This window comes from Panthera leo, chromosome A2 (assembly GCF_018350215.1).
Source record: "Panthera leo isolate Ple1 chromosome A2, P.leo_Ple1_pat1.1, whole genome shotgun sequence".
Taxonomy (NCBI): domain Eukaryota; kingdom Metazoa; phylum Chordata; class Mammalia; order Carnivora; family Felidae; genus Panthera; species Panthera leo.
Window position 1 is genome coordinate 50,967,565 of NC_056680.1, and position 15,455 is coordinate 50,983,019.

Below are 15,455 nucleotides of genomic sequence, written 5' to 3' on the forward strand. Positions count from 1 at the left end.
TAGAAGCCTGGACAGGGATCTCTGAACAGCCAAGACATGTGTTTGTCAACAAGAACTCCTTGAGCTGCTGCCATGTGGCAGTCCCCAGGGATGCAGTGGAAGCCCTGCCAGATAGATGAAGTCCCTCCTCTTAGGTCTTGTGAGTAACAAAGACCAATAAATAAGCAGTGACAGTGTAACAAGAGACGGAATTAGGGGATGTACAGATGAGGCCTTGGGGGGTGGTGGTTAAGTTCTGTACCTAATTCCCATGTGGGAGGGGCTGGAGGCTACCCCACACCACCAATTCTTGGACACCAGTTGGGTGTCCTATAATTCAGCTCAATTCTGCCACTGTCTACCCAGAGATAGCATCAGATTCCACAGGTTGATAGCTCAGTCCCACAAGACCAACATAAATATACAAGCCATCATTTATTCACTCAGTTCTGAGTATCATGTGCCAGACACAGCTCACTGCTTAGCACTGTAAGAAAAAGATCCTAAGGCCAAGAGATAATAAAAATAAAAACAGGAACCACTGAGAACAGAAACTGAATCAGTTCTTTGAGTAGGAGAACCAGCAAAATAAACCACCTAGCCTAACCAGAAAAAAAGTACGCCTGCTTCTACATTAAACGACTGCCCAGAGCCCCTACGAGGGAAATACTGGCATGTTCTCCATCTTGGTTTTGTGGAGTTTGTGGAACGGATGGTCTCAACCTGGGAGAATCCAATGCAGTTTCAAGGCATTTAGAACTCAGAGGGAGCTGCTGCTGTGACTAAGTGAGATTCTGTTGCAATAGATGGTGCTGACCAGATCTGTGAAAATGGCCTGAGGCCACCAGAACGTGAGAGGAAGACTGTTGTGGACAGTATTATATGTGCTCTCTGTTTCGTATTTTCCTGGCATCTAAGTTCAATTAGATTATTTTGTACTGAGGTGCCTTTTTATTTCATAGAGAAACTGAGTGAGGGGAAGTGGCAGAACTTGGTTTTCAATGACCCATGAATTTTCTGGGGCCTGGTGGGGGGCCAGTGCCACCCTACACACAGCTTGAAGAGCACACCAGCCTCTTTAAGTTTGCCTTTCTTCCTTTCTTCAAAAAGGGGAAAAAAAATTACAAAAGTAACATCTTAAATCAGACCTTACAGAAGAATACACCATGGGAAGTGTAAATTCTGTTCCTTTACCCCCTTGTTGTCTTCCAAGATCATCAAACTGTTGGTCCAAGTTTTTATTTGAAAACCCCTTTTTAACTTCAATTTCAGACCCCCACTTGATAGTAGTTATTTTTTTAGTAACTATGTCTTGTGAATAGATCTATGAAGACTACTAAAAAATCAGCAGTATTTCTAAAAGACTTTATTAATCCCTACAACATCCATATAGGCCTAAAAAGATACCACAGATGTGTAGGAGGCATTGAACTTACGCATTCAGAAACGGTTATTTGTATGTGTGTGCCGTGTGCCTAGAAGGATTAGGACATAGAAGGAATTAAATGCCCTCTAGGACTTGACCTGGAAGTGCAGCCCTTCTAAGGAGGGAACAGGAGTGTCTTCCCTCCCTTCTGCTCACTTGATCTACTTAGCTTCCCACTCTTTAACTTTCCTGCCTCTCATTTCTTGCGCAACCAGAAGCTCTGACTGGCTGATGTGGAGTGTTTTGCTCAAGATGGGTAGGTGAGTCTTTAAGAGGAGACCCTTTTTTTTTTTTTTTTTTTTTTTTTACACGGGTCTACTGATTTGACATGGGTGTGCCTTGCCGGAGCTTATCTCTCAACCTGACTCCTGTTTTGGAAGTTCCCTTACCACACCCAGTGGATTAACTACTTTATTTCTCCATGCCACACATAGCTTCTTTTTACTTCCATTGCTCCAACATTACCTGCCCTGTTTGCTGTTTGGACTGTTAGAGACAATTGGGATGTTGAGGAAGTTTCAGAAGCTATCACCATGTGAGATGTGAGCCTTCAGCTTACCCTGCCCCCTGAAAGTTCACAAAAATGGCACTATGATTTCCATACACTCCCCAGGGCACCTATTGTCCTATTATGGGAGGAAAAAAGTGTACTTTAGACATGGTCAACACCCAGTTTGCTGTGTGTGTTTCTGTTTTGTATCCCATGTCTTCAAAGTAGCTTACTGTTTTTTTCATCTTAAAGCTTCTAAAATCAGGATGACTTAAATTTTAATACCTATAATACAGCATTTTTTTTCTTTTCCTGAAAAAATTTATCTGTGATCTAGATTTAGGGATTAAAGCATTTACTAAATTCCAAATGAGTATTGACACACACATATGCAGACCTCTCATGGGGTCTTTGTGAAAACACACACACACACACACAAACACAATGCCCACTTAGAAACCAGTCTGACCTGTCTCTTGCCTGTGCATTAGGTTTCAGAGCACTGTGCAAGTGAGCAAGTTGCAAGACCTCGTCAACCGTAGCAAGACAGCCAGGTGCAGAGGACGGTTTGTGTGCCCGGTGATCCTGTTCAAGGGCAAGGTAAGAACGTACCATAGCCTCACACTCTCTGAGACCTTCTTCAGGGTAACTGGCTTAATGCAAAGTGTAGGGTTGTCTTGTTCTTGGCATTTGCCAGCCCAGTGTTAGGTAATTACTGGGTGCCTGGTGCTGTGCAAAGAAGCCCAGAGAAAACAGACCAATTCTTACACCACCTTTCACGGTAGTCTATGTAGGGAAGGGATAGTCACACCAGAGTACCCCACCCTGTGTTTTGGAGACTGCCTAGGTTCATATCCTGTCTCTTTTACTTCTTTCTATACACGGCCTCAGTTTCCTTGTCTGTAGAAGTAGGAATGACAATCATACCTACATCAAAGGTTTATGGGGTAGATTAGATCAAGTAAGTTAATACATTGTTATGTGTTCATTCTTTCAATCATATAATTTACTAAGTGTTTATTGAATGTGTATTATGTTTAAAGCCATAAGATACATCAGTGTGTAGACAGTCTTTACCCTTATGGAGCTTTTACTCTAGTGATGGTTGTTAATTTGGGTCTCCAGTGTGGTCTCATTTTACCTGTCTTTTCATAATCCTTTAATGTAATGGATGGTCTCGTTTTGCAGATGAAACAAAGGGATTAAATAACTTTGCCAAGTTTACCAAGAGAGCTGGGGGTTTGAACTTACCTGGAGTTCCCTCAGGCTTCCACACTGAAATTTAGGGTCCTGCGGTGTGGTGTAAGAGAAACACAGGGCTAGCAGTGTGGATTGAGCCACTGATAGCCTCATTTAGAGAGCAGGACATAGCTTGAGAGCAGCGGAGGAAAAACAATGCTAGCTGGCAGACGGGTGGGAGAGTTTTCTGAGCAAGTGATGCAACATGGGAAAAGGCATGGAGACAGGAACTAGAGGGGCCAGGACGCCTCCCTCACTGAAGTGGAAGGTTCATGCCAGGCCAGAGCATGGAAGGGACTGATTGCAGGAGGCCAAGTGCTGACCATGGTGCTTGCATTTGCCAGGAGAGCAGTGTGATTTTTGAACAGGGAAATACAGGATGAAAGTAGCTTTTTCAGGAGGATTAGTCTAGGAGGAGCGGACTGAAGTAGGGAGAGCCTGGAGGAGGGGAGAGGAGCAAACGCAGTCTCTTTATTCAGTGGGCAGATACTTGAGGGCACATGTTGCAGTCCCAGTGTCTTGCAGAGTCCAGCTGTGGTTATCCAGTGGGTGGTTGAGTGCCAGGGCAGCGAGGAGGAGAGATGTGAGCCTTGTTTGGACCCCTTTGTGCCCTTCTTTTGTAAAATGGGAGAAGGGCAAATGTGAAAGGGGGTTAGGAAAGGGGACTTGAATGAAGGCTTCCTTGGGAAGGTATATTTTAGGGAAAGCTTGTATGGAAGCTCCTGAAGTTGATCACCTTACAGCTTTTTGTGCCCCTTCCCCCTTTGGGAAGTTGGCATCTTCCTGCAAGTTACTGAACTCCAGTTTAAAGACCACTGCTCTGTGGAGCATAGTGCTTGTCACTAGAAATTATATAGGTAATACTCAAACCAGTGTTTCCCAAAGTGTGTTCCAGAGAACAGTATTTTTTAAATTTATTTATTTATTTATTTATTTATTTATTTATTTATTAAAAAAAAATTTTTTTAACGTTTATTCATTTTTGAGAGAGAGAGAGAGAGACAGAGCATGAGTGGGGAAGGGGCAGACAGAGAGGGAGAAACAGAATCCGAAGCAGGCTCCAGTCTCTGAGCTGTCTGCACAGAGGCTGATGCGGGGCTCGAACTCACAAACTGCAAGATCATGACCTGAGCCAAAGTCGAACACTCAACCAACTGAGCCACCCAGGCGCCCCCCAGAGAACAGTATTTTAAGGATATGCTTGTGAAAAGCATTCTCTGTCACACAATGATAGTAGATTTGGCCTAGCCTCCAGGCTCCAGATTCATAAAGTATGTTGGTACATGTACATTAATATAACAAAGGCTCTGAGACATCTTGTAGCTGAGAGACCTGTGTAGCTTTGTCAAGTCTGGTGTTTCTCATTTGTCTGCAGACCATGAGTAAGGAACTTTCCTGAATGTGTTTTGGAAATGCCACGCTGAACAGCTGACCAAGTGGGGTTGCTGAATGGCAGATTGTTTGCACTTACAGACTAGACAAGTCTAGGAGAAAAGAGCCTTAAACCACCTGATTTCAGAGGAAGGGCAGTGAGTAGAAGGATTATTCCAAGGAGTCCTTGGCATTCATAAATGTTTATGAGGGCTTTGCCATTAATCCCGGTTTCTTCTATTACACCTTCTTGTCCAGGCGGCGCGATACCGTTTCATACCCTTTGGCTTCCCCTGACACAATCGGTGTTCACTCACTTTATACCTCCCTACAGTGTGCTTCGTTCTGCTTGTGTGTTTGAATGTCTGTAATTTCCTTTCTGCCTTAATCCCTTTGAGGACAGGGGCTGTGTCTGACTCTCGTCCTTCCAGCACCTAGCAAAGTACCGACCTGGCTTGTAAGTGCAAGCTTAGCTACTACTCTTGGATAAAGCAAGAGTGGGCCCTGTGCTAGTGTGTAGGGTGACAGATGAATAAGGCGGTCCTTGTCCTTGTGGAGCTCAGTGAGTGGCAGGCAAGTGGACAGGCGGTTGAGAGCAAGGTTAGGAAAGGTAGGAGAATGGGATCTCATCCTCGGATTTGTGGCACACAGCAGGCTCTTGGTAACTAGTGCAGCGATGGCAGTGTTTGTTACCAGAACTTCTCTGCTGGATTCGGGAAGGCAGGTATGTTAAGAAGTGCTTGCTTCTTCAAAACTCAGTTCAGTGTGGCTAGTGCAACTAAAGAGCTAAACATTTGATTTTATTTCAGTCAATTTATAGCTGAAACAATAATAAATTTTTTTGGTTAAACAACACTATTTGGGGGCAGGACTGCTTTTCCCTTTAAATGCTAAAAGTAAAGGGGCATCTGACTAGCTCAGTCTGTAGACCATGTAACTCTTGTCTCAGGGTCATGAGCATAGAGATTACTTAAAAAATTTCTTTTAATTACTGAAAAAATTGCTAAAAGTAAAGCATTCTAGTTTAGATGTGCTGAAAGTGTAAACTACAGATCAGGTTTTGAAGATTTAGTACAAAAAAAGTAAAATATTAATGGTTTTTAAAGTGATTATATGTTGTTGTAATATTTGAATATAAATGGGTTAAATAAGATTCATTATCAAAATTTTTTAAAGACAGTTCAAGCATTTAAGGGTAAGATGTTCTCCCATGCCATTTTTTCCCCCAGCACTTGTATCTGGCTTTTAGACAGTGAAAATTAGGACACGTCATCTTTCTCTTTGTTTCCTCCCGTAAGAGATGGGGAACAAAGGTCTGCCACTTTTTTCCCTGTGCCAAAGTTGGTTACGAGACGAACAAATCCTACAGAGTGATGTTCCTTGTGCAGAATTAGAGGCCATTCATAATTAGACCAATGGAGGGCATTCACAGTGCATCCTGATTTCTCAGTCAAGCTTAAAGTGCAGAAATGGCGGGATCATGGATTGGAGCCATGAGGCTAAGCAGCAGTAGTCAGGGGTTAGAATCTGCAATGCAGTACAGCTTCTGCCAGGTTCCACCTCAGGACCTTTCTTCAGAGGGGGTTGGTGCCTCACTTGGGGAGTTAGCCAGCTCATCCTCTCTCTTCAATCTGATGAGTCCTCTGGGCCCAGATCTGACTGCCTGACTTACCGAAAAGGCAAGGACAGATCTAAGAGTATGGGAGAACTGGGACAGAAAGAGGTATCTGAACCTTGAAAAGAGTTCAAGAAACAGTCTCAAAACTCAGGAGCCAAAGACAGTGTGTGCGTGCTCTGAAAAGATTTAACAGAAAATATGCAAAGAGTGTGATTTGGTGCAAGCAACTTAGGTGATGGGGGGAGGGCAGGCATGAGAACACATGCTGTTCAAATGCCAACAAGCTTTCCCAAGTGGCTGCTGAAGGCAGGTCCTGGTGCTCAGTGGCCGACACTGTCTCCTGGGCCGGCTGGTGGCCATCGTGGCCAGGCAGATGCTGTTGGGGTTGAAGGTCATTGTTGTGCCCTGTGAAGACATCAGCATTTCTGGCAATTTCTACAGAAACAAGTTGAAGTACCTGGCCTTTCTCCACAAGCCGAGGAACACCAACCCACCCTGTGGCCCCTACCACTTCAGAGCACCAAAACGGATCTTTGGGTGGACAGCGTGAGGCATGCTGCTCCACAAGACCAGCCAAGGCCAGGCCGCCCTGGACTGCCTCAAGGTGTTGGATGGGATCCCGCCACCCTATGACAAGAAAAAGCAGGTGGTGGTTCTTGCTGCCCTCAAGGTTGTGTGTCTGAAGCCTACATGAAAGTTTGCTTACCTGGGGCTTCTGGCTCACGAGGTTGGCTGGAAGTACTGGGCAGTAACTACCACCCCGGAAGAGAAGAGGAAAGAGAAGGCCAACATCCATTGGTGGATGAAAAAGCAGCTCTTGAAGCTACAGAAACAGGCTGGAAAGAACCTGGAGAAGAAAATCGACAGATCTACAGAGGTCCTCAAGACCCACAGACTTCTGATCTGAGCGTAATAAAAATGACTGTTGATGCCTCAAAAAACAAAAACAAAAAACTGTCAAGTTGAATGTGCCCTCCCTACTTACTGTGAGAGTTTTGTGGGTTCTAAAGCTGGGGATTGGCTCTTCCCTGCTCCAGTTCTCCACTTCCCTGCTTCTGCTTACTGGGATGGTCCCTGCAGAGCAGGGACTCTTAGTAGGATCTAGAAATGGGTCCGTGGATGGACTTGGGAGAGTCTAGAAACCTCTAAAATGTGAACTGTGGTATGTACATTTTTTTCTGGAGACAGTTGCTCATTTTCATCAGATTTTCAAAATGCTTGTGGACCCAGAAAGAATGAAGCAGCCCCCATGGGAGTGCCTCCTGCTCAGGCCCAGGTCCTTAGTTGCAGGCTTCCAGGACAGCCTTCCCGCAAATCTCTTGTCCCCAGCCCTAAAAAACCACCCCACCTTCCTCAGGTGGCATCCAGGTTGCTTTTCTGTTACCTGCCCTCTCTCTCAGCCTGCCACTACCTCTAGAGAGCCAGAAGGTGACCTGGTGGCTCCCACCCACAGCCCTTTCCTTATAGCTACATAACTGTTTCTTTCCCATTATCTAACAGAGAAGAAGCCTTCAGGCAGTATTTTCACAGTCTTCCAAGGACCCGCTTTACATTGCCAGTCTGTGTAACCCATTCAGGAATGAACCTCACCCCTCTGTCAAATAGCCGCCCCTCTCTCTGGTGTGATCTCCTATCCCCTCACTGCCACTCCCAGCCTTTAGTGAAACTTGGGGGTGCTTGCATATGCAGTTACAGCTACTACATTTCCTTGATAAGGAGGAAAGAGATGTAATTTCTTTAAAAAAAAATATATATTCCTCCCCACATTTCTCCCTTAATTGACCCACCTGCTTCAAAGGTTGCTCACCCCTGCACTGAACAGTTCCATATGCTGCTCAGCATGCAGGCTTTGGAGGTAGGTGGGTCAAATGAAATCCCAGCTTGCCCCTCATGGTATGACCTTACACATCACTTCACCTCTCTGTGCCTTTCTTCTGTGAAGCAGCAACAGTGCATGCCACCTGCCACATCTACCTCATGGGCTTATTGTGAAAATTCAGTGAGACGAGGCGGGAGCCACCTCTGCCAGCAACATGTTCAAGGTAATTCAGAGGTCTGTGGGGCCAGCCAGCCTGAGTCTGCTCACCTTCAAAGTCTATGCATCACCTAAAAAGGATTCACCTCACAAAACTTCCGTGAAGGTTAATGAGCTTTCACTCTACTCCGTTCCTGAGAGTCCATCTAAATATGTGGATGAGCCAAGGACCCAACTTGAAGAAAGCATCTCACATATCCGACATTATTGCGAGCCATACACAAGTTGGTGTCAGGAAATGTACTCACAAACTAAACCCAAGATGCAGAGCTTGGTTCAGTGGGGGTTAGACAGCTATGAATATCTCCAAAATGCACCTCCTGGATTTTTTCCAAGACTTGGTGTTATTGGTTTTGCTGGCATTCTTGGACTTCTTTTGGCTAGAGGTTCAAAAATAAAGAAGTTGGTGTATCCCCCTGGGTTCATGGGATTAGCTGCCTCTCTTTATTATCCACAACAAGCCATCGTGTTTGTCCAGGTCAGCGGGGAGAAATTATATGACTGGGGTTTACGAGGATACATAGTCGTAGAAGATTTGTGGAAGGAGAACTTTCAAAAGCCAGGAAATGTGAAGAATTCACCTGGGAATAAGTAGACTGCTCCATGGCTCTGCCCATTTTAATCAGTTATAGGTAAACATTGGAAACTCCATGCGGTAAACCAGTATTTCTACAGAAAAAATGGCAGAGAAGTCAGTACTGAATGTAGTAAATTGGCTTTCTTCTTCAGGAAAAATTAAACGAGACTTCTTTGTTATCTTGGGTGATACCATACTCCAAGTGGACTAATTGGAAATCTTTTCACCTAGAGATAATGTCCAGCCTTAGAGCTCGTCATTCTCATGTTGCTATTTATATACATAATTAAAATTCCAAGTTAAAAAAAAAAAAAAAAAAAAAAAAAAGAAAATTCAGTGAGACGATAGTGTAGGGCGCCTGGGTGGCTCAGTTACGCGTCCGACTTCGGCTCAGGTCATGATCTCGCAGTTCGTGAGTTCGAGCCCTGCCTCGGGCTCTGTGCTGACAGCTCAGAGCCTGGAGCCTGCTTCAGATTCTGTGTCTCCCTGTATGTCTCTCTGCCCCTCCCTCACTCATGCTCTGTCTCTTTCTGTCTCAAAAATAAACATTTTTTAAAAATTAAAAAAAAAAAAAAGAAAGTGTAAACGTTTCATTGCCAAGCCCAGCACACATCCATATGCAGCAACATCAAATCTTACACATGTGACTGCCACTATATCTAGCCATTTACCCTTAGTAATGCTTTGGTGCCACCTGTTTGGAAGAGATACCCCTCTTGACAGAGGATGTAGATTAAAAATTCCAGGCATACTTTAGACTGACTACTGTGGCCTCGAAGCTCATAAGACTTTGGGGAGTGCTCCTGGACTCAGAAAATGGGCCTAGAAAAATGAGGAGTCCCAGGAGTTCCTCCAACTGTGCACACTTGAGAAAAATATCTTGACCCGTTGGCCAGAGGGTGCAAACTTGCAGACCTAATCTACAACAGAGTGATTATAGTTACTAATATTGTGTTACATGCTTGAACATTGCAAACAGAGGTGATCTTGTGTTTTCACCACAAAAAAAGATTGTATGTTAATTGTATGATGTGATAGAGATGTTAATTAATGCTATGGTGGTAATGGTTTAATAATACATGTGTGTCAAATCAGCTTGTTGTACACTTTGACACAAATATTGTATGTCAGTTCTATCTCGATAAAGCTGAGAAAAACAAGAACAAAAAAAACCCAGAAAAGCATCTGAAAATGTTGTTTCTCTCCCAGCACATTTGCAGGTCAGCTACCCTGGCTGGATGGGGGGAGCTATATGGACGCACTGGCTACAACTATATTTTCTCAGGTAAATGTTGAGCCACATCCTCTAAGAACAAGAACCAACTTATAGAGAATAGCCACCCATGCCACAGTGGCATAGGTAGAGAGTTCGAGTAAGCTCTGGAAAGACCAGGGGCCTGGTCTTCACTCAGGGAGATGCTGGGGTAAAGTAGACTGCCAGGCATATGGGGCATCTGGGCTGACAGACATGTAGAGCTAGAGCAGGGTGGGAGGAGCCTGGTCCAGAAGCCCCTGGGAGGAGCCCCGTGCAACAGCCTTGGTGCTGACAGGTTTCTCTGGCAGGAGGTGCAGATGATGCCTGGGCAGATGCAGAGGACATCACAGAGGAGGACTGCGCTCTTCGGTCAGTGCCAGGTTGTTATGGGTCTGGGCTTATATTGGGGATGGGGTCAGTGACCATTAGTGGCCATTTTCATACTGATGGTGTATATAATCACCACTGGTACGGGTGAGTGCATTGGTTCACTCCTGCCACTGCTAAATCCATGCCCCTGAAATAGAGTTGTTAAGGTCCATCCCATAGCTTCCACCAGAGCTGATTTTATCGAATGCCTGAGGAGTCTCTCTCTATCCTACATAATATCCCAGCCCCAGGGTCCACAGGTCTGAGACAGGGTTCAGACATCTGTGTGTGTCTTCAAGCCCCATGGTTTCCAGGGGGTGGCCAGGGTGCTGACAGCCAACCTGCCAGATAACACACAGCACACCTGGTGCCAAGGCACAGGGCAAGGGCTGTGGTCCCCATATGGGAGACTCAGAGACTAGACGTCCCAAGTTCATCAAGTTGTTATTGATGCCATAATAGAGCTTGATGCAAAGAACTCTTTTAGACCCCCTTAAAGAGAGGAAATGGGTTGGTTCACATTCTTCCTGCCTCCTTTCCAAATGATTTTAGAAAATGACACCCAAGGATGTTTTGGAAAAGCTCCTTTGCATGGTCTGTACCCGTGGAAAGTCTTTAACTGGTGTCAAACATCTCTGGAATGCACACAAGCACCCTAGTAAGATCAGCTGCCCCAAATCATGGCTTGGTGCATGAAAACTCATCTCACTATGCCCAGTTCTGCCTGTTAGTTCCAAGAGCAGCAACCCTGGCTTGTGCTCAAGAATGTTTGGCTCTTCCCCTGGGATCAGACGACCTCGGCCTCAGCCAGGCCGCCTTCCATAGCATACGCTGTTCTTGGCGAGGAGACTGCTGTGTACAGCAAAGCAGTGGGCATTAAAAAATTAATGGGGACTGTTTACTTGTTCCACTTTTGCCTTTATCTGTATGACTGTTCAAAAGACAGCCTGGAGGATTAGGAAAAATTTTATCTCTCTGCTTCTTAGACCTGCTAAGTAGAGGGAATTCACCTGCTACTATTCCACGATCAGTTGATAAAATAACTCTCAAAGTCCATCTCCCAACACGCATTTCACCCTGTTACATTATGAGAAAATCCTATGGCTAAAAATGATCATAAATGGGAAAAAGGGTGGGTGGAGGGAGATAAACTCTAATGGAAGCTCAAAGACTCTATCAGCCACCAGCTTGCTGCTTTTTAGAACTCAGAGATTATCTTGAGTCTTCTGGCTTAATGTCAAGTAGTGCCCAAAAGCCCTTTCCCAGTTTTTGGCTGCCAATTGCTCCCCTTTGAAATGAGTCCCAGAGAGCAGAGTAATCTCTTAGAAAGTCACCTTCCCTGAAACCAGTTGTCCTGTCTTGGCCCTCCCTCTGTCTTCTGGAGAAGGGAAATAGAAGTTCTTGCCAATGACATCTATACCTCCTTGAACACGCTCCCTACCCCCCACCCCCCAAACTTCTCTGAACAAATGTGTAGTACATCTTCTCCCCCTGGCTCTTTGTTTCAGAAGTTCCGACACACATCTTTTTGATAAGGTCAGAGGCTATGACATCAAGCTGCTTCGGTACCTGTCAGTCAAATACATCTGTGACCTGATGGTGGAGAACAAGAAGGTGAAGTTTGGTATGAAGTAAGTACAGGGCACCTGCTGCGAAATGGGCAGAAGTGATGTGTTCACAGCTTTTCAGGTCAGTGTTGGTATGTAGCAGTGACCAAACGCTCACCACACGCTGGGCCACATGCTGAGGGCTCTCTGTACATCTTCTAGCTGTATCTTCAAACGCTCTTGCAAGGCAGACTCTACTACCCCTCTCTTCCAGGTGAGAAACTGAAGCACAGAGAAGTTAAGTAACTTGCTCAAGGTCATGCAGATAATAACTGAGGCACCATGAGTCTCTAACCTGTGCTGTGCTGCCTCCTTCTCTTAAATACTCTTGAAGGTTTTTCCCTTGGTTCCAAGCTCTCACCATCTCTGGTGGATTAGACTCTCTTTCTAAATGGAACAACAACAAAAATCAGCCTGTGCCCAATTTTTATTTCACATATAGACTAAATCTTGATATCTGATAGGAGAGAACATTTGAAAATAATGAGGTGATGAGACTGTAGTTTTTCCCAACACTTTTTTTCATAATATTGACTCTTATGTTGAGTTTGTCTTACAAAGTAGGGCATACTGAGGCCTTACAACTTAGCATTCTGTAGGTGCCTGAACATTCCCTTTGCCCTTCTTCCCTTCATCTGTCATAATGCCCTAAGTCTTTCCCTGTCAGATGCCATTTGTCCGTCCTGTTTAGGAGTGTCATCAGTGAATATTGGAGAACACCAAAGAGGCCAGAGTCTCCCAAAAGGCCCCTTTGCACATTGTCTCAGTTGCTTGCTCTCGGCTGACTCCCCGTGCTGGGTCAGGGCAGCTGTGCTGTCCTCATTTGTGGGGCTTAATGGGAAGCTTGTTCTGCTTATGGTTGCTGTCGAACTAGAGAGTAAAACCTCTCTTGCTTGAGAAGTTGGAGTAGGAGGCAGAGAAGTTATATTTCTCGATTGTTCAAAGTAAGCACTGCTAAAGGAAATCATTCCTGATTCTGAATAGTAGTTGTGGGTTTGCTTGTTTTTTATGTTTATTTATTTATTTATTTTTGAGAAAGAGACTGCAAGCGGGGTAAGGGCAGAGACAGAAGGAGACAGAATCCCAAGCAGGCTCCATGCTGTCAGCACAGAGCCCTATGCGGGGCTTGAACTCATTTACCATGAGATTGTGACCTGAGACGAAATCACGACGTACAACTGACTGAGCCACCCAGGTGCCCCTGAAGAGTAGTTTAGCAAGAGGTTCATTTGATGTTGTAATTGCTCATTGGGGAATGGTGCGTATGTGTTGTGATGCCATAACACATTGTGTCCTGTCTTGTAGTGTAACCTCCTCCGAGAAGGTGGACAAAGCCCAGCGCTATGCCGACTTCACTCTCCTCTCCATCCCATATCCAGGTAGGGAGCTCTTTTCTAGTCAAGTGACAGGTTTCCTAGGACCAGGAGCTCTCAGAGGCCATTTGCAGGCCTTCTACACTTAGGTACATAGGCACCCGGGATCTTTCCCGGAACATCTTACATTGATCAGCATAGGACACTGTGAGTCTCACTCTTAAGCTCTCACACTTAGGGTAGGACACTGTCCCGGAAGGCGCTTTCCACTCCAGGGATTGAGTCCTGGCTCAGGTACTACTACTACAACCTTGAGCGAGTTACTTCACCTCTCCAAGCCTCAGGTTTTCTCAGATGTCATTTGGAACTTGGAAAGGCTTAACTCAAGGTTTTGTTGTGAAGCTTAGATGAGATCGTGTGTGTCAAAGTGCCCTGTGCAGGTAAACTATTTAAGCGTAGAACAACGTCACTAGTACTCTGTGTCAGCAGCTAATCACACTGCACTGGCCCATGTGGATGTGAACCTTTGAATGTCTGTCTTAGGGTGATCAAGTTATTTATGGAAATTGCCCCAGGTGAGGTCCTTCTGGTGATAAAGAACATAATTGCTCTGTCTCCAGTTTTACACGGTTGGTGGCCTCACCATGTTATAAGGCACTTTGGTGTACACAGAGCTAGCTGCATTTGTCTCTGGTGCACAGATCTGCATACAACCTGTGGCCAGGGCAGTATTGTGTGCACTGGACGCTAAAGCTGTACTGGTCCAGCTGGTAACATTTAAGCTTTCTGACAGTACCTGCTTGTCCAGCAAGGGAGGCCAGAGAGCCCTAATGTCTGCACAAGACAGCAGCAAGTGTGCTCTTTCTCCTTGAAATGTCTCGCCTACTTCTCAGTATCAGCATCTGCCTTCAGTCCTGCACTGGACCTTGTCTCCTCTTATTGGAGCCACATAGCCAATAGCAAGGTGGGCCCATGATGGCAGGTTGCTGTTCAGCGAGGTCTTCTCATTAGAACGACAAGTTAATCTAGTACTTGGTGGGAGAGGGTATCCTCACTGGTGTGAGCTGGTGGTATCCAAGCCACAACCTGTGATAGCTTGGCACTCTCACAGTGGCCTCCCCTGGAGTGTCACTTCACTCTTCTCTGCCAGCTTAGTGGTTAGTGCCATGCAGAGTGGGGCGTGAGTGCCAGCCATAGTACTGTGTGTCCTTGAACAAGTCCCTTAACCCTACTTATCACTGGCTTCATCCTCTCCATAAAATGAAGAGAATGGTGCTTATTTCATAGTGAAGTGCTGGAACCATCCCCGGCAGGTCCTCAGTAAACAGCAGGCTAAATCATGGGTACGTGGAGGAGAGGCTCAGGGAAGTTCCTCTTCTTGAAAGCCACTTTGGGTAGATGCAAACCGTCATGATGCTGCTGTGGGCTTGACAGTATCAGAGCCATGTTGTGACAGAAGTGTCCTACCCAGAGTGTCTGCGCTGGGGCTGTTAGCTCTAAAGCTCATTTTCAGACCTAGCTCTTGACTCCCAAGAGATGTCTTGGGGTCCACAGACCGAAGTACTCTGCTCAACAGGAAAGCTGTGTGAGGAACCAAGCATCACTTTCTTTTTTTATATTTCATTTCTAAGTAGAGCTGGGTTTAGAAAAAATAGTTTTGGTAAAAGTTTGCATACCACTGCTTCAGAACTGGAGCACAGTATCCTTTCTGCTGTAGTGAGGCAACCCGTTACCAGACTCCCGAAACGTTAACACCCTTCGATGCAGTTATTCAACAGACCACAAATGCAGCTAATGTGGGCCTGGGGATGTTCATCCCGCTGTCTGTTTATACCAGCAGAATGCAAGAAACATTCTCCTTAGAGTGACGATGACATAGTCATAGAAGTATTGCATACTCATAGAAAGATGCTTAAGACGCCCAGCGGGACACAAAATTGTATAGTATGTCAGCAGTAGAGGGGAAATGTGGTTACACGAAAGGGTGAGGAAGAGATATGCCAAAATGGTAAGACGATACAACCTGTGGATTTTTTCCCCCTGTTCTTGCCAAAGTATTTACATACTACATCTGGCAATTGGGTGTGTGTGTTGGTGGGAGGGAAGGAGAGAGGGACCAATAGAAACCAAAAAGCCAGAGGTGGGGAGGATGCCACCACACACCCAGGTGAGGAGC

General features: G+C 45.4%; 2 protein-coding genes and 1 pseudogene across 6 annotated transcripts in view; all 3 read left to right on the forward strand.

Annotated features, from left to right (window-relative positions):
- The window catches only part of MTMR14 (myotubularin related protein 14), a 45,838-nt gene that overhangs the window by 5,206 nt on the left and 25,177 nt on the right, over window positions 1-15,455 (forward strand). For 4 of the 5 annotated variants that reach the window (XM_042910307.1, XM_042910342.1, XM_042910332.1 and 1 more), the window contains exons 3-7: window positions 2,387-2,495; window positions 9,945-10,020; window positions 10,299-10,359; window positions 11,868-11,990; window positions 13,272-13,345. In XM_042910307.1, coding sequence (XP_042766241.1) covers window positions 2,387-2,495; window positions 9,945-10,020; window positions 10,299-10,359; window positions 11,868-11,990; window positions 13,272-13,345 — 443 coding nt within the window. The remainder of the gene's footprint in view (window positions 1-2,386; window positions 2,496-9,944; window positions 10,021-10,298; window positions 10,360-11,867; window positions 11,991-13,271; window positions 13,346-15,455) is intronic. The other variant, XM_042910313.1, reaches the window with a different exon arrangement.
- LOC122213613 lies at window positions 5,182-7,030 on the forward strand (annotated as a pseudogene).
- APOO (apolipoprotein O) lies at window positions 8,144-9,007 on the forward strand. Its single transcript, XM_042910354.1, has one exon. It carries the CDS (start codon window positions 8,157-8,159, stop codon window positions 8,751-8,753), a length of 597 nt encoding a protein of 198 aa, XP_042766288.1. The 5' UTR covers window positions 8,144-8,156; the 3' UTR covers window positions 8,754-9,007.

Coding starts and splice junctions, on each gene's coding strand:
- APOO (XM_042910354.1), top strand. CDS start 8,157: ATGTTCAAGGTAATTCAGAGGTCTGTGGGGCCAGCCAGCCTGAGTCTG.